The 27606-nt window shown below is 33.5% G+C and overlaps 1 protein-coding gene across 2 annotated transcripts in view; it reads left to right on the top strand.

Moving 5' to 3' along the window:
• Window positions 1–18551, top strand: part of RNF168 (ring finger protein 168) — a 38178-nt gene extending 19627 nt beyond the window's left edge. For both annotated transcript variants that reach the window (XM_051985533.1, XM_051985532.1), the window contains exons 4-7: window positions 5226–5402; window positions 7532–7650; window positions 10273–10360; window positions 11278–18551. In XM_051985533.1, coding sequence (XP_051841493.1) covers window positions 5226–5402; window positions 7532–7650; window positions 10273–10360; window positions 11278–12219 — 1326 coding nt within the window. In that variant the 3' untranslated portion in view covers window positions 12220–18551. The remainder of the gene's footprint in view (window positions 1–5225; window positions 5403–7531; window positions 7651–10272; window positions 10361–11277) is intronic.
• Window positions 18552–27606: the final 9055 nt, after the last annotated feature.

The raw sequence follows: 27606 nt of genomic DNA, 5'->3' as shown, positions 1-27606 counted from the left end.
GAGTCTGATTGGTATCATATTCAATAAATAAATTACTTTAGGTAGTATTTATATGGATTTATTTTGTATCCTGCAACTTTGCTAAAGTTGTGGGTTATTTCGAATAGCTTTTTAGTAGAATCTCTGGGGTTCTTGTAAGTATACCATCATATCATCATGCAGTATCATTCTTGAAAGAAACTAGGAATGCTTAGGGGTGGAGATGAGAAGTCAGTGTTTTCCAGGCAAGAAGGAAAGCCTGTGCAAAAGAGATGGAAAGTTGTAGCTGAATAAATAGCAAGGTAGTCGTTTTGATTGTGTAGTAGATCACTCTGGCACCAAATGAAAGATGGATTTGAATGAGAGAGGCAGAAATTATTGTGATATTTCAAGTGAAAGATAAGGAGTAATTGAAATTTGAGCAAAGACAAAAAGACATTGTGGATGTAAGACTGACAAGATTTGATAACTAATTGAACACGTAGGATAAAAGAAAGCAAGGTATTGAAGGTAAATCCAAGAAATCATCTGGGTGACTTGTAGAATAGTAATGTCCTTAACAAAAACATAAAGTTTGCAAAAGAAGTGACTTTTTGGAGAAAAAAAATGATTTTGAGTTGGTCAGTGGAACACTTAATTAGGCTTATCCAATAGGCATTTGATGAGGGAAATCAGAATTGAGTGGGACTGGTTAGAAAGACAACATCTGAAGAGATGAAAATTAAATTCAGGGGGACTATGGAGGCTGCCAAAACTTTTAGGTGTCTATATTAAATCCTTTGGTAAATTTGATAAGAAAAAGGAAAGAGGAAAATCAAATTGTTAGTCTTAAAAATGAAAAGGGAGAACTCTCAACTAATGAAGAGGAAATTAGAGCAATAATTAGGAGTTTCTTTGCCCAACTTTATGCCAATAAATTTGATAACCTAATTGAAATGGATGTCTATCTTCAAAAATATAGGCTGCCCAGATTAACAGAGGAGGAACAAGCTATTAATCAATTCCCTAAAGGGGGAAAAAAAAAAAAAAACAGGACCAGATGGATTTATATGTGAATTCTACCAAATATTTAAAGAATAATTAACTCCAATGTTATATAAACTATTTGAAAAAATAGGGAATGAAGGACTCCTATCAAATATCTTTTATGACACAAACCGTGGTACTGATACCTAAAACCAGGTAGACTGAAAACAGAGAAAGAAAATTATAGACCAATCTCCATAATGAATATTGATACAAAAATCTTAAATAAAATATTAGCAAAAACATTACAGAAAATCATTCTCAGGATAATACACCATGACCAACTAGGATTTATACCAGGAATGCAGGCTGGTTCAATATTAGGAACACCATTAGTATAATTGACTATATCAATAACCAAATTAACAAAAATCATACAATTATCTCAATAGATGCAGAAAAAACATTTGATAAAACCATCAGTAAGCATCATATGCAATGGGGAAAAACTGGAACTTTTCCCAGTAAGATCAGGAGTGAAACAAGGTTGCCCACTATCACCATTATTATTCAATATTGTATTAGAAATGCTAGCCTCGGCAATAAGAGCCGAAAAAGAGATTAAAGGAATTAGAGTAGGTAATGGGGAAACCAAATTATCAATCTTTGCAGATGATATCATGGTATACTTTGAGAACCCCAAAGATTCTACTAAAAAACTATTAGAAATAATTTATAACTTTAGCAAAATTGCAGGATACAAAATAAATCCACATAGATCCTCAGCATTTGTATACATCACCAACAAAATCCAACAGCAAGAGATACAAAGAGAATTTCCATTCAAAATAACAGTTGACAGCATAAAATATTTGGGAATCTATCTGCCAAAGGAAAGTCAGGAATTATATGAGCAACACTACAAAACACTTTTCATACTAATAAAGACAGATCTAGCCAATTGGAAAAATATTAAGTGCTCTTGGATAAGTCTAGTGAATATAATAAAGGTGACAATACTACCTAAATTAATCTATTTAGTGCTACACCAATCAGACTCCCAAGAAACTATTTTAATGACCTAGAAAAAATAACAGACTTCATATGGAAAAACAAAAGATCATGACTTTTTTTTAAATTAATATTTTATTTTATTTTATTTAAAAATAACTTTATATTGACAGAATCCATGCCAGGGTAATTTTTTTACAACATTATCCCTTGCACTCGTTTCTGTTCCGATTTTCCCCCTTCCTCCCTCCACTCCCTCCCCTAGATGGCAAGCAGTCCTATATATGTTAGATATGTTGCAGTATTTCCTAGATACAATATATGTTTGCAGAACTGAACAGTTCTCTTGTTGCACAGGGAGAATTGGATTCAGAAGGTAAAAATAACCTGGGAAGAAAAACAAAAATGCAGATAGTTCACATTCGTTTCCCAGTGTTCTTTCTTTGGGTGTAGCTGCTTCTGTCCATCATTTATCAATTGAAGTTCAGTTAGGTCTCTTTGTCAAAGAAATCCACTTCCATCAGAATACATCCTCATACAATATCGTTGTCAAAGTGTATAATGAAGATCAAGACTTTCAAGGGAACTAATGAAAAAAAAAAATCAAATGAAAGTGGCCTACCTTACCTGATCTAAAAATTGGAAATTAGTATGGCAGAAAGTAAGCATTGACCCACACTTAACACCGTACACCAAGATAAGATCAAAATGAGTCCATGATTTAGGCATAAAGAACAAAATTATACACAAATTAGAGGAACCTAGGATACCTCTCAGACTTGTGGAGGAGGAAGGAATTTGTGGCCAAAGAAGAACTGGAGATCATTATTGATCACAAAATAGAAAATTTTGATTATATCAAATTAAAAAGCTTTTGTACAAACAAAACTAATGCAAACAACATTAGAAGGGAAGCAGTAAACTAGGAAAACATTTTTACAGTTAAAAGTTCTGATAAAGGCCTCATTTCCAAAAATATAGAGAATTGACTCTAAATAATGACAAATGTTGGGGAGGGGATGTGGAAAAACTGGAACACTGATATATTGTTGGTGGATTTGTGAATGGATCCAACCATTCTGGAGAGCAGTTTAGAACTAGGCTCATAAAGTTATCAAACTGTGCTTATTAATCCAGCAGTGTAACTACTGGGCTCATATCCCAAAGAGATCTTAAAGAAGGGAGAGGGACCTGTGTGTGCAAAAGTTTGTAGCAACCCTTTTTGTAGTGGCTAGAAACTGGAAATTGAATGTATGCCCATCAATTGGAGAATGGTTGGGTAAATTGTGGTATGTGAATGTTATGGAATATTATTGTTCTGTAAAAACAGGATGAATACAGAAAGGCTTAGAGAAACATGAACTAATGCTAAGGGAAATGAGAAGAACCAGGAGATCATTATACACTTCAACAACAATACTGTTTGAGGATGTATTCTGATGATTGATAGAGCTTCTTCAACAAAGAGAAGCTCAAATTCAGTTCCAATTGATCAATGATGCACAGAATTAGCTACACCCAGAGAAGGAACACTGGGAAATGAATGTGGACTGCTTGCATTTTTGTTTTTCTTCCCAGGTTATTTTAACTTATGAATCCAATTTTTCTTGTGCAACAAGAGAATGGTATGGATCTGCACACATATATTGTATCTAAGATATACTACATGTTTAACATGTATGGGACTGCCTACTATCTAGAGTAGGGAGGGAAGGGAAAAGTTGGAACAGAAGTAAGTGCAAGGGACAATGTTGTAAAAAAAATTATCCATGCATATGTTCTGTCAATAAAAAGCTATTTTTAAAAATTAATTAATTTTTTTAAAAAAGAATGATTCTACATGAAATTTTTCCTAATCTGATTACCTATATTACTTGTGCCTCTGTCTCTTCCTCCTCATGCCCTCTATCCACCCAAAAAAACACTTTTTATTTTTACATATTCTGTCTACATGTTTCTCCCTATAAAATATATCCTAGTGAAGACAGGGATTGTTTTATTTCTTCATTTTCACAGGGCCAATTGAGTACCTGATAGATCAGAAAGTAAGAAATTAGTAAAGAACTTGATAATTCATTCATATATTACCTACAATAGTTACTTAGTGCACTGAAGGGTATTGAAATGGTCTATAACATCAAAAATCTCACACTATAAATGCTACGTAGATGAAAGACAATTGTAGTTGTTATACTTCAAATCTTATGCTTTCCATGTCTTCTTTTAAGTCTGTTTCTTATGAGGCTCTAACCCTACAAAAATATCGGATTGTTGCCCTGTTTCCTTTTTTTTTTTTTTTGGGGTCTCTTTTCCAAAAAAAAAACTTTTAATATACTAATAGCTTTTTCTTTTTCAAAATACATGCTTCAGAAATACTTTTCAACATTCACCCTTTCAAAATCTTGTGTTCTCAATTTTTCTTCCTCTCTCGCTACTTCCCCTAGACAGCAAATAATCCAGTAAAAATAGGTTAAATGTGTGTAATTCTTTTAAACATATTTCCACATTCATCATGTTGCACAAGAAAAATCAGATCAAAAGAGGGGGAAATGAGAAAGGAAAAAAAAAACAAGCAAAGAAACAACAACAAAGATGAAAATATTATATCGTGATCTACATTCAGTCCCCATGGCGGACAGCTCTCTCCATCACATTGCCTTCAGTCACCTCATTTTTAAAAAGAGCTAAGTCCATCATAGTTGATCATCACATAATCTTCTTGTTGCTGTATAGTATTCTCTTGGGTGAACTTTTTAAAAAAAAAAAAATTTTTTTTTTTTTGGTAACATTTCATTATAGTTTATTTTCTTTGTAATTCTATGTATTATATAACATTTCATTATAGTTTATTTTCTTTGTAATTCTATGTAATATATATATATATATATTTTTTAAACCAAACTTCCAGATGAAATATGTACCATATAAAAAATTTAAAAATTCAACAATTATTTGAGCACCCACCTCTATATTCAAAGCTGTTAGTCTTAGATGTTAAAATATTAATGATGAGGGGAAATGTGATTTAATAAGATATTTAAATTTTTTTTAGCTAGTTCTTTTCTCTTTTTCCTTTCTCATTTTCGCCTCTACTCCCTGGATTATTTATTCATTTTCACTTCTGTGTGCATATTCCAAAGAAATGTAATTTTGGAGCATCTGGTCTTTTATATTTGTTATTTTTTGTTGTTGTGATGAATGAGTCCAATATCTGTAGTTGTCTATTGCTGTATTATATCGTTTTTATTTTTTTAATAAACAATTTTAAGGTGGAAGCTGAACGAAGGGCCTATGAGGAAGAAGAAAGCAAAGCAAGTGAAGAATACATTCAGAAATTATTAGCAGAGGAGGAAGAAGAGCAAAGGCGAGCAAAAGAGAGACAACGAGAATTAGAAGAACAGATGAAAAGAGATGAAGAACTGGCCAGAGAAATCAGCATCAATCTTGTAAGTCCAAGTTGGAGATTAAAAAGATTTTTTTTCCCTTTAGTTTCAGTAGTCAAGAAACTTAGATAAATGAAGAAATGAGAAAGTTCTTGGATTCTGTTCTAATTTCACCCCAGCTCTATTCTGATAAACAGAAAGAAGCTCTTGAAATTTGTAACATTTCCAGAATTTAGATTTTATTTGTCTCAAAGTTAAAACCTGTGTGTGTGTGTGTGTGTGTGTGTGTGTGTGTGTGTGTGTGTGTGTGTGTATACACATATATTTACCTTAACCTTTTGTACCATATGGTAATTTAAACTAAAATTTATCAAATGAAAAAAATTGTGATACTTTGAAGTCATATAAACTTTGTTTCCTTGAGGCAATCAAAAAGATGAGATGTGAAACCAATAAAATCCTAACATTTTAGAAGTGGAAAGGACCTTAAATAGTCAGTTAAAAAACCCTCATTTTTACAGCTGAGAAAATTGAAGTTAAATAGTTTGCCCAAAGTTATATATTGTATTACAATCAGGATGAGAAAGATCTGTAATTAGAAATTAGAAATTCTGGATTTTTCTAATCTTAACTCTCTACTTTTCTCACTATACACAGTATCCTTAGAATTTTGATTTTTTTTTTTTTAACGTATACAATTCATAGTAAGCTACAATAATGTTTTATTGTATTTTTTGTATATTTACAAAGTACAGTGTAGAAGAAGTGAAGAAAAGTCCATTTGAGACAGGTTCTATCATATCCTGCCTTTTCAGATACTGTCATTCTGACATTTTTCATGTCTTTTTACTTAGGTTAAAGTAGTTGCCATATTGATGATTTATTTGGGAAGACAAAATAAGTTCAGTTCTCTTATTACAGAAAAAAGTGCTGTTGGATTTTTCTCCACTTTGTTCTAAAGAACTTGTAGGTAATTGTTAAAATTGCATTCTGAAACACAAAAGCATATTAAAAAAAGCATATAAAAGTTTGTGTTTTTTGAGATGAAACAGTCTTTTATTAAAACATTTACTTAGTGCAATACTTTGAGGGAATTGAGATTCTTTAGTTTAATAAAATTAAACTGCATTTATTCAAGTAACCATGAATATATGCACTTGGTAATTTGAACTTAAAGATCACTTTTTCATTGAATATATGAAAGGTTGGAATTTATAGACTACTTTTCACTTTTTTATTAATAAATTTTGTCTTAAAACAACTAATAAAAACTCAAACTACAAAGTATACTTTCCATAAAGCTACAAAAGGGGTCTTGTGTCTGACAATTAAGCACTCATATGTTTAACTTTTAGGGGGAAAAAATTTTTGTATTCTATGCAGGATAATGCCTTTTATTTACACAGTTGTAAGTGTAGACTATCTTTGCATCTATTTATTCTTGAATTGCCTTTAGAGAAACATAAGTTCATGTTCCTATAATTTGGGGGAGTGGATGAAGAAGTAGGGGTTAGGTGACTCACCGAAGGTCACACAGCTAGTGTCAAATGTCTGGATTTAAGGCAAAATTCAAATCGGGTCCATCTGACTCCAGAGCTGGTACTCTATCCATTGCAACACCTAGCTACCTATAATAATGAAACTCTTGCTATTGAATACCTTTCTCAATAGTTCCTAAAGGTCAGTTACCCCACTGAAGAGTTCTGAGATAGGGAAGATTTTTTAATTATTAAGTTATAAATTGTCATTTATATATCATTTTTAGATGACTATGTACTTGTGATGTTTAAAAGTGCTTTTAAAGGTGTATCTTTATAATTTAAGTAGTGCTTGAAAATAATGTTTATGTTTTTTATTAGATGTGATTTAATTTCGGGATATCTGGTTAGGAACTGATTATGGCAGCCTAGATTGACTCCTTTAGAACTTAAGTTGTATTGAGGTGTTTTAGCCACTGAGAGGAAGGACTTGAATTCAGTTTTTCCTTACTCCAAAGCTTAGTCTCCATCTACTAAGCCATACTGTTTTCCTTTCCATTATTAATTTCCTTAAATTTTCCAATGGGGAGTAAAATGAAGCTCAACTCATACTAGAATTTTCTTATAAATTCTTAATTGTAAAAATAGAGTTTTATATATAAATATAATCATATAACAGCTTCTGGTATTTCCTGAATATTTCTTTTGCTCAAGAACAAACTGAGTGAGAGAAGTTTCTTTAGCTCTCCTTCAAATACCAAGCAATCGTCACCAGTCACCAACAAATCACAAAAGAAGACAAACAACTTAAATGTCTTTGGAAGTATTCAAAAGTAAGTAATTATGCCTGTGTTAAGTATTTAAGGAACTGCTATATTTCTATTGTTGTGTAATGTGCTTTTTTATTTCTACCAAAGGTTTTTCACCTGGGGCCTTTTAAAAATATTTAAATAATTCATAAACATTAAATAAATATTTGAGAATATTTTGATTGCTGTTTCATTATAATTGGTTTTCTTTGTAATCATATGTGTTTTATTCTATATATTTAAAAACATTCTGAGTCCATGGGAAAACTAGCCTACGAAATGCATAGGCTTCAGCTGACTTCAGAAAGATCCATGATCCAAAAAAAAGATTTAAAATTCCTGTTCGTAACAATGCTAGCCAAAATTTGATGCAAGGACTCTATTATAATTCTCTAAGTAGTCCAGGATTGATTTATAATGAACAGAGATTTTAGTGTTAAAAAATGTAATTTCAGATAATATACATATTTTTTAACTTTTATAAATTGTACTTGGTTTCTATAATTTTTATTATTGTTTTATGATATCCAATACCTTCTGTCCTTGCATTTTTGACTGATGACTTTATTGGCCAGGAGTAGCCTATATTTTAAAGTTACTGTTCTAAAGTAAAGGTATAAGACTTGTAGGCTACAAAAATCCTATAATACAAGATGGATACTGTTAATTTAATGGTTTTCTAAGTCAGTGTGCAGCCCACCTAAATATGAATAACTAAATGTTCCAGTGGCCAGTGTGCCAGACCTGGAATCAAATTGAAAAGATTCATCTTCCTGAGTTCAAACCCAGTTTCAGGCACTTAACTAAGTGGCTGGAGCAACTTACTTAACTCTATTCACTTCAGTTTTCTCATTTATAAAATGAGCTGGAGAAGGAAATGGCAAACCATTTCCTTTGCCAAGAAAAGTTTAATTTGGGTCATGAAATGTTGGAAGTGACCGAAAAACAACTGGCTGATCAGCCCTCAAAAATCAGTTTCTATTTGAAGTTGACATCATTGTTCAAAAGAGTCTTTACACCCTGACTGCAGTAAAATTAAGCAAACTAAATTTTCTGGCAGCCATTATCCTCTAAAATGAACTCATTCAGCCTAGCTCAAAAGTATAATTAGCTAGTGGTTTCTGCTAAAGTGAAGATAGAATCTGGGCCTTTGATCCCATAGTTAAAAGTAAAATGACGTAATCAGTAAGGGTATCCTATCATAATAACAAGGTTTGGGAAGTTACTACTATATTTTTGAGAATGATTATGGGAAGATGGAATACATTCTTTTTGACAAGGCAGTTGGGGTTAAGTCCAGAGTCACACTGTTATTAAGTGTTTGAGGGTGGATTTGAATTCATATCTTCTTGACATAGGGCCAGTGCTCTATCCACTAAACCATTTAGCTGCCCCACAGTCTTTAATAGTATAAGCTGGTTTTAAATTTTTTTCTTGATATAATATACTGAAATTCATTTTCTTTCTCTCCCACCCATATCCAGTGAGAATTGAAAGAAAAATATCTGTTACAAATAATTTAAAGATGGTTTTAAAACTACAGATATTTGTGGGTATAATAGATACAGGTATTCACATACATATATTTATATACAGTGCTATCAGAAGGTGAATAGCCTGCTTTACCATTAGTCTTTTGAAATCATTTTTAGTCATTACACTGGTCAGAGTCTCTACATCTTTCAGACTTGTTGGTTGTTACCTTATTGTTGGAACTGTATAGTTGTATAGACTTCACTCCCCTAGATAAGTCTTTACAGTGTTTCTAAATCCATCCTTTTTATCATTTCTAATGATCCATCACATTCATATATCACAACCCATTCAGCTGGATTCCTATTCTATACTATTTCAAAAAGAGTTATAAATATTTTTGTATATCCTTAGTTAAGAGTTTGTTTTGATTAGGACTTAGCACTTCCTTAATCTGTCCTCCCTCTAATTCCCCTTCTTTGACAAGTGAGAAAGATACTCACATGTCAGCTGCTCATCCCATACTTCTTGTTTGTATAGACTTAACTTTCTTGTATCCCCTCATCACATCCCACACTCTGTTCCATTCTTTTGTTATCATCTAAGCCTAATAGGATCACTTCCTGTCCTTCTGCAGATTCCTGATAATAGGGTTCCAAGGGATATGAACTATTTTTCCATATTAGAATGTAAATGCTTTGCCCATGTTTGGTCCTGGAAGATTATTTGTATTTAACTTTTTATGTTTCTTTTTACTTTTGTATTTGCATTTCAAAATTTTTATACAACTCTGGTTTTTCATCAGGAATGCATGGAAGTCCTCTATTTCATTTAAGATGCATTTTTCCTTTGATTATACTGGGTTTTGCTGGTTGATGTTCTTGGTTGTAAAATGATATCTTTATCCTTTGCCTTCTGGAATATAATATTCCAAATTCTCTTCCTTCAAAGTAATGACTTATGTATCATGTCCTTATAGTGTCCTAGCCCTCTTTGTTTCCTTGAGTCAAAAAAAAAAAAATGCTGTGTATTTTTTTGGATTTTCCTTTTAAGATTTAGTCTGGTACATTTTCTAGAGATCTAGATCTCTTTAGAGGTGGGCAAAGTAGGGAGGAAGTATTGAGTGTCTTTCTTTTAAAACAGTTCAGTTTTAATATACATTTTCTTTTAAAGGTATTTGTCGCCAAAGCCCCAGTTTGCCTCCATACAAACATCTCAACCTGAATTTGCAGCAGAGGATAAATGGAATTCTCTACCTAAGGTATTTTGGTGACAAGGAAATTCTTATAACACAGGTTATTAATTGTTTAGCTTCTTTAGAAGATTTTGGGCAGAGTATTTGAATAAAAACATAGAATGTTTCTCTTAAAATTGTTTTTAAAAAAAAATTTCCCCCAATTTGTCAATTAGCCATTGATGAGGACATTTGAAATAGTTAAGAAGACAAAATTCTTAGGGCCTAGTTGAGCAGTTTATGAGTCTGGGAATATATAAATGCAATAGTTTAGAACAAGCCAGGAAACCCATAGGGTCTCAAAAGGAAAAAAGAATAAATTCAGGGCAACAGCACCCAGATCTTGATTGTGAATTAAGTTCTCAATAAGTCAAAAGTTTCTTTTTTGCAGTAAGCTGTGGTCTTAGTGCTTAGCTCTGTTTGCTTCAACCTATAGGCTCCACAAAGTGGACAGGGAGAGATAGAAAGTCCTGACACTGTGAAGTATGTTGAATGTAAGTAATAATTTGAAGATTGAAAATTGGGTATTAAACATTAGTTTTAATAGTAGCAAAAATGAAGTAGTGATATCCCATTCAGAATGAAATATTAAAAATCACTTTTCTTTCCAAGGAAAAAGTACTATTAGAGGAAACTTCTTTGTGTCTTTAAAAGAAAAAATTCCTTTTTCATAATACTTGTATAAAAAGTTATGGAATAAATTGTTTGGGCTGCTGTTGATCAAGTTATGTTTGGACAAATAACTGATTTCTCAAAATTTTGTTTAATTCCTTAATGCATAAGTGATTTTTTATCTTTAGTTGTTTTGGTCTGAACTTGACTTTTTAAATTTTTTAATCATTGTCTCATAAGAGCATTATCATAATATTCAGTGCATTAGGCTAATACTTTACTTTTTGCTGGTATGGCTGAATATTATTTTCTCTTTCTTTTTTTCCCTGTAGGATGTTAGCAGCAACAATGTGAAAAATCCTGTGTGGCAAGAAGATGATGATGATGAAGATATGCCAACATTGTCTCCACAAGCTTTCCTCGAGAGTCAGAGCAGAGTTGCAAAGGGTTCAATTATAGATTCACCTATGCCTCATTTAAGTGCCTTTAGTGTAGAAGAAGACTGTCTTGAGAAAGAAACTAAATCACAGATTAGTAATCCAAATAATGAACTTTTTTGTACAAATCATGAAGTGCAAACCAGATTTCTGACTTCTGGTGAGGCTGTAGCCAAAAGTCCTGGAAAGCCAGAGAATGGATACACTTTATCTAATCTGGCAGAAATAACCAAAAACAACGCTGTTGATACAGAAAATGAAGATAGGAGTATGCTAATTGATAAAGAAATTCCCAAAAGGAAAGATGAGGAATTTCCTTCTGGAGTAGTCAGTGATTCAAGTAGCTCAACTAAGAGAAGGAAACTCTGTATGGGAACTTCTTCAGAACAAGAAGAGACAGACAGTAACATTGCACAGAAACTGATAGACTTGGAACACTTGCTCTTTGAAAGGCACAAGCAAGAAGAACAAGATAGGTTATTGGCCTTAGAGCTTCAGAGAGAGGTGGATAAAGAGCAGATGAAACTGAATCGGCAGAAGGGGTCCCCAGATGCATATCCTTTGCGCACTAAAGTCTCCTCACATCCGGATGACTCCCCAAATGACTGGAGAAGACATTCCAAGGAAAAGAACTGCAAAAAACAACCTGAAACGGAGCTTTCAAAACCTCGAAGAAATTCAAAAGATGAAAACTGGCAGCCTTCTCCTCTGATCCAAAAGAAAATTTCAGCTAATAAGAGAGGAAAGGCATGCAACTCTTCCAAAAACACACATTCTCTACGGCCTAGTAATACTCAAAAAAGTATTTTTCAGATGTTTCATCAAGCTGCAAAATAATTATTGGGGAGGGGTAAGGAATAAAGGAGTAAGAAACAATTTTAATGCTTGTATATTCAATACTACTCCTATTGGTAAGTGCTTTTTAGTGCGATTTGTTTTGCAGGTGTACCTATTATCTATAGTTTCCCTGTCAGAAATCTGATTACAAGAAAAGGTAAGAGAAGGTGCTGGTGTAAAACTTTTCAAACTTCTGGCATTCAACAAAAAAATTGGTTTTCTTTGTGGACAGTAACCAGAGTACATTGAGATGGAAAGGGGGGTGCCATTGACTTGGAGGTGCTTTAGACGATCTCCATGAAATCTTTAAAAATAAATATTGGAACTTAAACACGCACACACACACAATGTGGTTAATACTCATTTGTTTATTCATTCCATCTCAACAAAAATAAAACAAAAACTTTTCTGTTCTCAGTCATTTAAAAAAATGAAGATAGGTCTTGATAGTGAAAGGATGAAGGTATTGACATTCCCTGTCTCCTTGCTACTTTCCAAAATATGTTTAAAGAAGCACTTAAAAGGTAGTCATTTCTTATCATTAAATAATATAAATTACAACTCATCTTCCTAATTAAGTTTGTAAAAGTACATTAAAATTTGTTTTTCTAGAATGAATCAAAATCAGTGTTAATCCAGGGAAAGAAAAATCTAATTTTTGGAAAACTGAAAATGGGGTCCTGAGAAGGAAAGCAGCTACAACTTTGAAGCAAAAATAGTCCAAGAGTTAAAGTGAGGCTAAATAGATTAACCATAACGGAGAGGGCACTGTGTAGCTGAACAAATAAAATTCAGATAGATTGGCAACTAGATTGGTTAACAAGATATCCTTTGCTCTATGTTGTTTTTGTTGGTTTTCCCTAAGAATCAGCTTAACATCTAGGTTTCTGATTGTTTAAAATAAACCTACAAAGTAATTTTTTTTTATTGTTATTATTTTATCAGGTAGTCAGTTTGATTTTGGAAGCTCGAGTTTCTGTTGAAATTGCTACTTTGAAAAAAATTTTTATGGTTTTTTTTTTTTTTTTAAGCTGCTAAGACAATGTCATAGAATCAAGAACTTTAGTGCTAGGATAATATTGATTGAAAGACACCAAGTGTCTTTCCTATTTGTTATAAAACACATTCTGTTGTGATTTTTACATGAAAGATTAAAAATTTGAGAAAAAATGTGCTTATTGTCTACCTGTTAAGATCATGTTTTAAGTGGCTTCATTTAATCTCTGTTATCGTTTACCATTGTTAGCATAACAAAAACTTAAAATGACTGTTCAATGTCCAAAGGTTGATTTTTCCCCCCCCCTCATTGTTAGGGGAACTTGAGAAATTTTATAAATGGAAATTTTTGTCCAATTAGCATTTATACTTGATGATATGTATGTTGATTTGAAAAGTAGCTCAAACTTATTAAAGTGTTTTTTTTTTTTTTAAGTCAACCAAATTAAAGCCTATTAACCCTAATCCTGACACAAATTCATTTTATTTGCCTTAAGGTAGTTAAGTGGTTTAGTCGATAGCATTAAAAATTAGAATCAAATCGGTCTACACTAGATTACTCCTGCTTATATTCCAAATAGATGTTTATGAAGTAGTTTACATTTTGATTACATAGAATTGGAATTCATTTTGTAAATTGATTATTTAAAACTTGAAACAATTGCCTGTGAAAACAATATTATAAATTTTGATTAAATTCCTTGGCTATTCCACAGAAGTTTATTTTTAACTTCTAGCATGGTGGGACTTAAGATGCAGGAGAGGTAGAATAGCAAGAAAGTTTTGATCTTCTATTAACAGAAGACTGGCCCAAGGAAAACCTTGAAATATTATTTCTTTGATACTCTTATCTTATTTCTATATCTTTTTCTATCATTGCTCTAAGTCTATATGAGATGCCAGCAGAACCTAGTTGTCTTCTTCAAAGTAAATATAATCCCTGTCTCTCCACTTGAAAGACTTTGTTAACCTAATACAGGTGATGTGTTAATTAAATGTCATAAAGAAAGGTCTAATTATTATGAATAGAAGATACAGGTAATTGAATTGGCCTTCCCAAAAGTGTACACCCAGAAGTGTCTTAATTTTTTTGTGGAAAACTCAGAGAAATCTGTTTCACTAGGATTATTGGTATCTGTTTAAGTAGGCCAGACTTGCCCTAGATTCTGCCTTCAAAATCAATTTCTCTATATTACTCTTGCTTTCCAAAGGACTTTCCATACAGTTTTACAGTTTTCCAATCCAGAGTTTTCTAGAGAGTGTTGAATTTTTTCATAATGCTAGGAAGGAGTCTGGGAATAAAGAATAGTATATGTGTTTGTCAAATCAAAGACTATATATTTGTGTTATTATATGCTTTCTGTAAATGTTATGTAAAATTTAAGAAATAGCCATATTCATCTCTTAGGTTGCCTACCCTTACTGCCAAATGGAATCTATTTAGAATGGATAAGTCATTAAAGATCAACTTCCTATTTAAATGCCTAGATTTATTTATTACAAAACAGACACAATGTCAGATTTAGTAGTTCAAATGTGTTAATTCTTTGTGACTTCATTTGGAGTTTTCTTGGTAAAGACACTAGAGCGGTTTGCCATTTCCTTCTCTAGCGTGTTTACAGATGAGGAAACTGAGACAAACAAGGTTAAGTTATTTGCCCAGGATCACACAGCTAGTAACTTGAGGCTTGAATTAAACTTAATTTGTGAGTCTTCCTCATTCCAGGCCTGGCACACCTAACTATGTGGCATACTGGGCATATAATCCTTCTTTGCTAAATATTATCAAATATCTCAAGCTGCCATTTTCCATACTCTTATCCAATATCATGGGTATACTTGGTTTGAGGAATTTATTCAATAGTGTCTATAACTTTTTTTAATTTATTTATTTTTAAACACATTGCTTTATGAATCCTGTTGGGAGAGAAAAATTCAGAACAAAAGGAAAAATCATGGGAGAGGAAAAAAAAATACAGAAAAACATGAACATATCATATGTTGATTTACATCTTTTCTCCATAGTTCTTTTTTCTGGATGCAGTGTCCAAAGTCTGGTTGGGATTACTTTGGATCACGGAACCATGAGAAGAACTAAGGTTTTCATAGTTGGATTATCACACAATCTTGCTGTTATTGTGTACAATGTATTTCTGGTTCTGTTTGTTTTGCTCAGCAGTGTGTCTAGCACTTTTTATATATTACTTTTATATTTGACTTTTGAGATATTTAGAAAGTGTAGTGTAAAGAAAACCCTGTTGTATACATTTTCTCATTTGATGCGCATGCCATGTAAGTTTAGAAGGACCTTTGGAGGTCATGTCAAATTCCTGTCCCCCTCCTCCCCTCATCACTTTTTTAAAAATTGGGGGGTGGGGATGGACTGGCCAGGTAAGGCTGTAACTGGCTGGGAAGAGCCAGGGTTTTGATTTGTTGCAGGACAGCTTATATCTTTTCTATGTTGCTTGTTAGCTACCAGAGTGAGAAGGGTGAAAATATTTTGAGATATCAGCATTTACATAGTAGAATAATAAGCTAGATAACTAACTATATACATTTAGTGGGATTTTTTCATGCCTTTGGTCCTCTGCATTTCTATATGAGAAAATAAGTTACCCTGGACTGGCATACAATAAAGAATTTCCTTTGTGAAGATTACAAAAATGTAAAGAATTTGCAAACATACTAAGACTCAGTTTGAACTGATTATTGCTATGGAGATAGTGATAGAAATACATTCCATTATCAAGTGAAATAAAAATGGGAAAATGACTATTGAGTACCATCAAATCTGAGAGGAAAAATGTAGTGTGGGCTTGACTAGATGGGACATTAGAAATCCTTTTTGCTCTGTCATGATAATGCCGCCTTTTCAGTTATCCCCAAACTGGGAACAACAAAGCAACACAACTGTTGGAACAGTTGTCATCTATAACTGTATTGTACCTATATTCTGCCTTCTGCCTCCATGACATTATTATTCTATTGTTAATTAGGCCCTTTTATCTTGGATACTTTCTTATATGCTTGCTGTTTTCTAGTGCTTTCAGAAAACTTGTTTTCTTGAGAAGATACCTCATCCATTCCTACCCTCTGTAATATAAATTATTTCTTTTAAGCCTTCCTAGCAAAAGGAATAGGCAATTTTCGAAGGAAGAAGTGCAACAAATTATTTGGTCATTTTAGTCTTGTCCTCTTTGGGATCCTATTTGGGTTACTGGGACTCCATTTAGGATATTGGAATGATTTCCCATTTCTTTCTTCAGCTCATATAAGGAAACTGAAAATAAAGTTATGACTGGCCCAGGATCACACAACTAACTGAGGCCAGATTTGAATTTACAAAGATGTTTTCCTGCCTTCAGGCCTGGCATTCCATCTGCTGGGTCATCTAGCTGTTCTGCCATATGAAAAAAGGTCCAAGTTAACTGGGATGAAATGCAAATTAAAGCAACTTGAGTTCCCCCTTACATATCAGAATTGTAAAGATTTCCGGACAGATGTTGAGACTACTCTAGAAAAAGTCACATTCTGTTGAAAACTATCTTTGCATGTATTTTGAAAAATAAAAAAAAAATAAAATTAGTCGTTAATATACTTGTGGTGGAGCTGTGAATTGGTCTCCACAGTTGAGAAAGCATTTTGGAATGATGCCCCAAAAGTAAAGTGCATACCCTTTGGCCCAGCAGTAGTATGAAGGAATCGGAAAAAGGACCCACAGTTACAAAAACAGCAGCTTTTTTTAGTGGTGAAGAACTGGATACTAAGGGTGACAAGGAATTGGAAAATGAGTAAATTGTTGTATATAAATAATAGAGGATACTCCATTGCAAAAAATAGTGATATATTTATGAATCAGTGTGAAGTACAGTGAACAGAATAACACTGGAAAATTGGGCAGCGGAAAGAGTGAAATGTGGAGGTGGGAGTAGAAAGGAAGTGATCTTAGTGAATGGCGGCTCCTCTAAGAGTAGGTCCTGCTGTGGAAACTTGTGTATCAGGAAAGCTGAAAGGGGTAGTGCAGTGATGGCAGTAAAAGAGGTGATAAAAGAGAAAGGCAGTCACCCCCAGCATATATTCTTGGGAATGAATTCTATAGACTCCTACAAGCGACTTTTTGAAAAGAGGTGTCACAAATTGACATTGAAATAGAATAAATACCTTGGTGGGAGGGGGAAGACTGGAGTATTATGTCCTGCAATTTGACATGGGAAAGGTTTTTAAGAACTAAAACCCAATAAATTTGGGTTTGGGCAGGTAATCAAAGGGAAGTTCATATTAGTTTAAATAAAACTAAGGATGGGATTCAAAAAGCTGGATTTATGCATTCCTTTTATCTTAGTATCCCTAGTTTCCTTTTAAGCATAGCTCAAATGATCTTTTCTACATGAACCTTTTTTCCCCTTCAGCTTCTAGAGTTCTCTCTGGCTGTCCGTGTGCCTGGAACACTCTCTTTTTGGTCCAGCTTACTTTTTTTTAAGTCCCAACTACAACCCTACAGGAAGCTTCTGTAACCTTCCAGTGCCTCCCTTCTGTCAATTATTTCCTATTTATCCTATATAAAGCTTTTGTTGTTGTGCAATTGTTTCTAACTGTGATCCCATTTGGGAGTTTTTGTGGCAAAGATACTGAGGCAAACAGTTAAGTGACTTGTACAAGGTCACACAGCCTGTCAGTGTCTGAGGTCAAATTTGAACTTGTGAAAATGTCTTCCTGACTCCAGATCCAGTACTCTGTCATTGCAATACCTAGTTGCCTATATAAATCCTGTTTTGTATTTTTTTTTCTGGGCATGTTGTGTTCAAATTAGATTGTAAGCTCTCTGAGGGCAAGAAGTATCTTTTGCTTCATTTTGTATCTTCAGTGCTTAACAGTGCCTGGCACATAATAGGCATTTAATAAATGTTGACTAATTTCTATGCCCTAATTGTTATTAACTCCCTCCCTAATTACTTTTTAGTTATCTTGTATATGTGATACAATTAGTGTATGTTTCCTTTACAGAATGTTAAGTTGGTTGAGAGCAAGAACTTTCATTTTTGAATTCCTATGGCCTAGCACAGTATTTCTCACATAGTGGGTGATTAATAAATGTTTGTTAATGGATTGATTTGATTTTTTTTTTAACGAAAGAATGAAAATATAGAGCTGAGTTGGATATGTTTGACTATGGCCTACAGGATAATTCTTAATGGGAAGGGAAAGTTATACACATTTCTCAGTATTCGTTATAAAAATTGTAAAAACAAACATTTGAACATTTTTTTTCATGTGTTGGAACAAAGAAATCATAAATGTAAAAAAGCAGATATAATAAATACCTTTTGCAAACTGTTTTCTAGACTAGACCTGTGACTTCATTATTAGAGTTCTCTACCAATGCAGATTATCATCTGCTCAGCAACTTAAAACCTTAGAGTTGCTTGGTACACTGAGTAGTTAAATAACTTGTGTCTACACAGCAAGTATGTACCAGAGATGGGTTTTGAACTCACATTTTCCTAATTCGAAGGCCATCTCCCCATCTGATAAATACCGTGGGACCTTCAAGTAAAAGAATGATGAGCAAAAAATACAAACATAAAGAGAGATTAATTATATTCTGAGTAATGATTGGGTCAAATCTTTGAGTTTTACTGTCATTAAAAAAAAACAGTATAAAGGAATCTGAAAAGTGTAGGAATATGTATCAGAAAAGGGGAGTCTTCTTCAGAGGAAAACAGTAAACAGAACAAAGAAGCATACATGTATGAAATTGAATGTTGTGCTAATAAAGTTATCAAGCTTGGAACCTGAAGAACTGAAAAATGTATTTCTCTTTGTAGAAGAGTATTATTTGAATTGATTTGTTGATGTGGAACATTGCATATTAGACTTTATTAGCTTGCTGAGTAGTTCAAATGAACTAATTTTTTTCTCTTCCTTTGTTAGTCTTTATTCCAAGAGAAGGCTTTCTTTAAGAAGAGTTGTGTTTTTGGAAAGAAAGGTGAAATATAAATAAAATATAGTAATAGGTTCAAAAGTGAAAGATTTAATCTTACTAACCAAACAGAAAAAAATATTTATCAGAAACTACATGATATATGCCAATAAAAACAAGAACTCAAAGGATATTAGATTTAGCTGTTCTGATCAGATAATGATCCAATATAATTCCAAAGGACACATGATAAATTAAAAAAAAAAAAGTGCTATCTAAATCCAAAGAGAATTTATGAACTTTGCAGATTGAAACACCTTTTTATTTCGATTTTTCTTTTTGCGATTTTTTTTTGTTTTCTTTTGCAACATGGCTAATATGGAATATGACTTTATGTGTATAATCTATATTTCTTGCTTTCTCAAGGGATGGAGAAAATTTGAAACTCAACATTTTTTAAATGGATGTTTAATATTTTTAACATAACTGAGAAATACCCAACAAAGCAAATAAAAACATTTTTAAAAAACAACAAAAGACATTGAAGAGTATCTGCAATAACACAAAATACTCAAACAAAACAAAAAGTTTAAACAACCTAGTCTCAGAATAAGAAATATGAGTAGGTCATAATTGAGTTGCTAAAGAAAACGATTTGGGACAAATTCCAGTGTGGGAATGAGGGATTTCAAAGGATATGAACAGAAGAAAGGAAAATCTGAGATCCACTTTATTAGAAAAGACCATAAGGAGACTTAATAAAGTAACTGGCTCAGAACTCTGACTTAGTCTTTTATTGTAGATGGGACAATTTTAATCCCCATACCACAGGTGACCTTTATTAACAGTGGTCAGGGAGTGAACTGTATTAGAATTTACAGAGGACAACCAGAATGAGAAAGGGCTCTGAGAGAATGTTATATGAGCACTGGTTGAAGAAACTGGGAATATTTACCCTAGAGAAGAGAAGAATCAGTGGGGATGTGACAGTTGTATGTTAAAGCATTTGAAGGGACTATTATCAGGGACTTGTTCAGCTTTACTGCAGAAGACCAGGAATAATGATGCTAATAGAGTCAAAGTTACAAAGAGGCAGATTTAGCCTTGCAAAAGTAGAATGTGCTACTTTAAGAGGAGGTGGTTAGCTACTTCTTAGAGGACTTCAAGTAGAAACTATATATCCTGGGTGATAGAGTAGATAGAACACTGGTCCTGGAGTCAAAAGACCTGAGTTCAGATGCAATCGAAGACACTGCATGACCCTGGATAAGTCACTTAACCCTAATTGCTTTCCTTCCCCCTAAAAGAGGGGGAAAAACCCTTAAAATTGTGTTAATTTGGGGATTCTTTTAAGGAATGGATTAAATTAGATGGATATTGAAATCCATTCAAATTCCAATTCTACAATTCTGTGACTGATTCCAACACCCCTAAGTCTGTTTTCACTTTATTCATTTGCATTTTTTTTGGAACTAATCAGTTCAACTGGACATGGGTTTTCACATTAAAGTCCCTTACCCCTTGTTCTAAACTTATTCACTCCCTGACCACTGTTAATCTTGGATCATTGCCACTATGCACCTTTTTTTTTTTTTTGCTTCCAAGCTGCTTAATATAGATTGAAATTAGAATTATGTTGCTGAGGTCCTCTGCAAATTCATGTTATTTGATCTAAATTACTGCTCCATAGTAATTAATTTACTCTTCCCTGATTGACTTATCTCTCCCAAGTGATTGTTCAAAATCTCTTTTCGAAGTTCCATTCCCTTTTCTCATCAGACTAAATAAGTCTTCTACTTCTACACACGCCTACATTAAGAGGATTAAAATTGTCCCACCTACAATAAAGCCAGTGTTACCTTATTAAAGGGCCCATGGTCCTATAATGAAATGGACTTCATTCAGATCTTCCTCATGATCTGAGATGCCCCCTTCTTCCAGGACCTTGTATTTATAGAATTTGATACCAAAATAGGCAAAAGAGGCAGGGTAAAATACAGAATCTCATTGGATGACAGACCTTTCTCTTGAGGGACGCAAATTATCAGGGAGTAAGTGAAACATGGGGCATCTGACTAAGTAGTCACAAGATGATCATAAGATGGTCACCTGCTCATGTTAGATAAGAGAGGATGCTCCAGAATTCCAAAAATAAATTATAGGATTTTCCACATAGTTGAGTCACCTCCACCACACTGAGCAGGATCACCATGACAAAGAAAAACAGGGTGGAGGGTCTCTAGTTAGCCTTCTAAGATTAAGCAAGTGAACTTAGGATCCATGGCTCATATCTCTGGGATCTAATGTACAAAACTTATAATCGCTACTCCTATAGAATCATATCAAATTGATTAATACTGACTGGAGTCAAATAGGGGGTTCAAATGAGTTATTTCTCACATTCATGAGGTCTATTATCTCCCCTATGCTGAACTTCAAAACCTCCCTACATTTTACTTGAAGCAGTTGGGATTAAGTGACTTGCCCAGGGTCACACAGCTAGGAAGGGTTAAGTGTCTGAGACCAGATTTGTACTCAGGTTCTCCTGACTTCAGGGCTGGTGCTCTATCCACTGCACCACCCAGCTGCCCCACCTGTTTTCTTTTTCACAGTGGTCTCTGAGGAAGAAGTGGTCCTTCTCAACCAGGCTAATTTCTCTACTTGATCCTAATCTTGTCTTCTTGAAGTTGCCTTATAGATTAATACTGTTCCTCCTCCAACAATGTTTCTCAAATCTCTGAATTCACTCTACCTTTGCCTAGGTAGACAGGTCTTATTACTAAATACATCCCAGGCCTGGTTACTAAAAACTTTTATTTCTTCTCAAGCATCCTCTCAAGCTTCAACCTATATCTTTTCAGTTTTTCATTGCCAAACTCCTAGAAAGATTCATCTATACTCACTGCTCCTGTTTTCTTACCATCCTTCCCTTCTCTGTCTTTTAATTTTGCTGAATCTGTCCTACCAACAACTTTTTTTTTTTCTCAACAGCATTTTATTTTTCCGAACACAAATAGAGAGAAGTTTTCAATTTTCATTTTTGTAAGACTATGGATTACAAATTTTTCCCTTCTCTCATTTACTTTCTGCCTCCCTAAGAGAACAAGCAATCTGATATAGGTTAAACTTGTGCAATTCTTTTAAACATTAATAATTTTAAATAAAAGTTTACTTCCCTCATTTGTCAAACATTTATTTTCTCTTCCTTCCCTCCTTTCCTACCTTCCCCACTGGGGGGAAAAAAAAAAACCCTTTAATAAATATTCACAGTAAAGCAAAATAAATTTCCATGCTGGCCATGTTCAAAGATAGATTTTCCATTTTGCATATTAGTCTTTCACTTCTCTGTCAATTCATCATTGCTGTTCTGGAATCATGGTTGATTATTGCATTTATAAAAATTCTTATGTTTCATCAAAAAAATTTTTAAAGTATTGTTGTCATAGTAAATATTTCTCTCCTGTTTTTGCTTACTTTAGTTTAATTTACTAGTTCATACAAGTAGTCTCAGTTTTCTTTGAAACCATTTCCTTAATATTCACATAACATATCTTGTTCAACTGCATTAAATTTTTTTTTTAAGTCTTGAGGCATTTTGTTTTTATATTACCCCTTTGCTTTTCAGTGAGTCTTTCCTTGGAAGAAGAGGACAAAAAAGCTAAGCAATCAATGGACCCACTGATCCACCTAATAGTGTTTGTAGCATTTCACATTTCACACCCAGAGCTCAGGGCCACCACTCACTCCATTAAAAGAAGGAGTTGCCTTTCCTCACACTTTTTTCCAGGGACCAAGATTGATCATTATAATTAAATGGTGTTCAGCTTTGTTTTCTTTCCTTAATTTTTAATGCTGTATTAATGTATTTGTCTTGTTTCAAATCAGTCTTGCTTCCCAGTGATTCTCTTCCACATGGAAATCTCCTCTCCCATAACAAATAATTATAGTAAAACAAAACAAATGAACATATTGATCATATCTGAAATTGGATCCATATCTAGAATTTGCTATTTCTCTGTCAAGAGACAAGAAGCATATTTCACTATTAGTCCCTCTGAAATATCCATTTTTAAGTTTTTTATTTTCAAAATATATGCATAGTTAGTTTCAACATTCACTCTGCAAAACCTTGTATTCCAAATTTTTTCTTCCTCCCTTCCCTCTACCCCATTCCTTAGATAGCAAGAAGTTCAATATATCTTAAACATGTGTAATTCTTCTATACATATTTCCACAATTACCATACTGCACAAGAAAAATCAGATCAAAAAAAAAAGAAAAAAGAAAACAAAAGGCAAGCAACAACAAAAAAAGTGAAAATACTATGATTTCATCCACATTCAGTCCCCATAGTCCTCTCTCTGGGTGCAGATGGCTCTCCCCATCACAAGTCTATTGGAATTGGCCTGAATCATCTCATTGTTGGAAAGAGTCACTTTCATCAGAATTGATCATCCTATAATATTGATGTTGCCATGTACAATGATCTCCTGGTCCTGCTCATTTCACTCAGCATGAGTTCATGTAAGTCTCTCCAAGCCTCTCTGACATCATCCTGCTGGTCATTTCTTACAGAACAATAATCTTCCATAACATTCACATACCATAACTTATTCAGCCATTCTCCAACTGATGGACATCCACTCATTCCAGTTCCTTGCCATTACAAAAAGGGCTGCCACAAACATTTTGTGATTTCTTTGAGACATAGACCCAGTAAGACCCTGCTGGATCAAAGGGTATATGCAGTTTTATACTCTTTGGGCATAATTTCATATTGAGTTCTAGAAAGGTTGGATCAATTCACAATTTCACCAACAATGTCTTAAGTGTCTCAGTTTTCACACACGCCCTCCAACATTTATCATTATCTTTTTCTGTCATCTTAACCAATCTGAGAGGTATGTAATGGTATCTCAGAGTTGTCTTAATTTGCATTTCTCTAATCAATAGTGCTTTAAAGCATTTTTTTTTATATGACTGGAAATGGTTTTAACTTTGAAGTTTTGATTAGTTACTGCATTGGTCAGTATTCTAAAGTCTTGCAATATTATTTTTCTTATGTATAATCCTCTTTGAGACCCACTCAATAGTTGGGTCTGCCATTTATCAATCATCAGTTGATGAATGATAATCTTAGAATTTTAGGGATAAGAATGAAGTGCTCACAGGCTAATTGTACACTATTTCAGAGCCTGATTCTTTTTGTACAGCAAAATAATGGTTTGGACATGTATACTTATTTTGTATTTAATTTATACTTTAACATATTTAACATGTATTGATCATTCTGCCATCTTGGGGGGGGGATAGGGGGAAGGATGGGAAAAATTGGAACAAAAGATTTGGCAATTGTCAATGCTATAAAATTACCCATGCATATAACTTGTAAATAAAAAGCTATTAATAAAAATAAAAAAATAAAGTGCTCAGATTTCTAGGACTATGGCTCATAAACCCTAACCAGTGTACTTCTCATTGATGATCAGCCAGTAGCTTCAATTAACCTTTAGCAAAAGTATTATTAAGATAGTATAGTAAGAGCAATTGGCCCAAAACACTCCCTCCAAACTGGAGATACATTCTCACCTTGTATATACAAGAATCCTTGGTAGGATGAGATCAAATTTCTAGTTCAAAATTAATAAGGCAAACATATATTGCAACATGTATTGCCATACATATTTATGGCAAAAGGGTACTTCCCAAATCCTGTCATTATGCAATCCAATAAACATTTATCAAGCACCTATTATGGGCTAAGCAGTATGCTAAGCACTGGGGACATAATAAAAATACCGTCCCTACCCTCAAGGAGCTTACAATCTTTTTTTTTTTTTAATTTTTAATTTTTTATTTAATGATTACTTTATATTGACAACATTATTCCTTGCACTCCTTTCTTTTCCGATTTTTTTTCCCCCTCCCTCCCTCCACCCTCTCCCCTAGATGGCAAGCAGTCCTTTATATGTTGGATATGTTGCAGTATATCCTAGATACAATATATGTTTGCAGAACCAAACAGTTCTCTTGTTGCATAGGGAGAATTGGATTCAGAAGGTATAAATAACCCGGGAAGAAAAACAAAAATGCAGATAGTTTACATTTGTTTCCCAGTCATCCTTCTTTGGGTGTAGCTGCTTATGTCCGTCATTTATCAATTGAAACTTAGTTAGGTCTCTTTGTCAAAGAAATCCACTTCCATCAAAATATGTCCTCATACAATATCGTTGTCGAAGTGTATAATGATCTCCTGGTTCTGCTCATTTCACTTAGCATCAGTTCATGTAAGTCTCGCCAGTCCTCTCTGTATTCATCCTGCTGGTTATTTCTTACAGAACAATAATATTCCATAACATTCATATACCACAATTTACCCAGCCATTCTCCAATTGATGGGCATCCTTTCATTTTCCAGTTTCTAGCCACTACAAATAGGGCTGCTACAAACATTTTGGCACATACAGGTCCCTTTCCCTTCTTTAGTATTTTTTTGGGATATAAGCCCAATAGAAACACTGCTGGATCAAAGGGTATGCAAAATTTGATAATTTTTTGGGCATAATTCCAGATTGAAGGAGCTTACAATCTAATGAGGGAAACAAAGAAAATGAGAAATAGAACAAATAGAAAAGGGGAGGGAAGGTGGATTTGGGAGTACTTCGAGCAAGGAATCTTATTCCATGGAGTTAAAACCAGATAGAGCAGCAGATGCAAAATGGAATGAGCCAAAGTCCATTTTCCACCCTCTATAAAACAAAAGCATGGAAGGACCAGAAATCCTTTTCTTCCTTTGTGAAAAAATTCTCCTTTCGTGTTGTCTCCCTTTGTTGAGCTCTAAGGACAAATGCCTTTCTGGAGTACATAGCTAGCACTCTCTGTACTATGAGGGGCTATGCTCCTTGAAACTGAGACCCAGTGACTTGCCAAAGTCACAAAAATAGTACAGGTATGAAATTTTAATCTAGAATCTCTGATGCTAGAAAAAGACACTCCTCTTTTTATGTGTCACATTGCCCCAATAACTATATTTGTGAAAGCAACTCACTTTAAGAAGTTAATGGATTCCCAAATGATAGTCAAAGGATATGAACAGGCAGTTTTCAGATGAAGAAATTAAAACTATGAAAAAAAAATGCTCTAAATCACCATTGATTAGAGAAAGGTAAATTAAAACAACTTTGAAATATCACCTCATATCCATATGACAGAAAAAGAACATGATACATATTGGAGAAGATGTGGGCAAATTGGAAAGCTAGTGCATTATTGGTGGAGTTGTAAACTGATACAACCATTCTAGAGAACAATTTGAAACAATGCCCAAGGAGCTATAAAGGGCATAGCCTTTTGATCCAGCAATACCACTACTAGGTCTGTATCCCAAAGAAATCATAAAAAAAGAAAAAGTACCCACATACATAACATTTTTTAGGCAGCTCTTTTTGCAGGGGTAAAGAATTAGAAATTGTGGGGATGCCCATCAATTGGGTATTGGCTGAACAAGATGTGGTACATGAATATAATGGAATACTATTGTGCTATAAGAAATGATCAACAGGATGATTGCAGAGAAACCTAGAAAAACTCACATGAACTAATGCTGAGTAAAGTGAGCAGAACCAGGAGACCATTGTACATGGTAACTGTAATGTTATAGGATGATCAACTATACTAGTCTTAGCTCTTCACTGAAATACAACAATCCAAAATAATTCTAAAAGACTCATGATAAAAAATGCTATCCATATCCAGAGAAAGAATTATGGAGTCTGAATGCAGATGAAGCAAACTGTTTTCACTTTTTTTTTCCTTTCTCATGATTTTCCCATTTTGTTCTGACTCTTCTTTCACAATATGACTAATGTGGAAATCTGTGTAATGTGATGTTACAAATACAACCTATATCAGATTGCTTGCTGACTTGGGAGGAAGGAGGGAAAGGAGAGAGGAAGAAAAATTTGGAACATGAAATCTTACAAAAATGAATGTTAAAAACTACCTTTACATGTAATTGGAAAAAATAAAACACTATTGAGTAGGGGGAGGGGAAGAACTTATGGAAAAACAATCAAATGTTTAAAAATGAATTTAACTTGGATATGATTGTATCATTATCAAAAGATTATATTTTATGAAGAGTACTGAACTATACTAGCATTAAGTTACAGATGAGGAGCCTTGAGAAACTATTAGGAGATTTTGCTAATTTCTTATCAATCAGAAATGATACATTTCTGAAATTCTGTGGAAAAACTGTTGGAACAACAAAAATTTGATACATATACCTGTTTAGCTGCCTATATTGTTTAAAGTGAAATGTAGGTCAATATGGACTAGTTCAAGGACTCCACAATTCATTCTTCCATTAAAACTTTTACCTAAATGACTGAATAAGTCATGGTGTATAAATGTGATAAGAATAGTATTGTTCTGTAACACACATTCAACAAGAAGATTTCAGAGAAGTC

The sequence above is a fragment of the Antechinus flavipes genome, chromosome 3, assembly GCF_016432865.1.
Source record: "Antechinus flavipes isolate AdamAnt ecotype Samford, QLD, Australia chromosome 3, AdamAnt_v2, whole genome shotgun sequence".
Taxonomy (NCBI): Eukaryota; Metazoa; Chordata; class Mammalia; order Dasyuromorphia; family Dasyuridae; genus Antechinus; species Antechinus flavipes.
The sequence above is the reverse complement of the archived record's forward strand: the minus strand, read 5'-3'. Positions and strand labels throughout refer to the sequence as shown.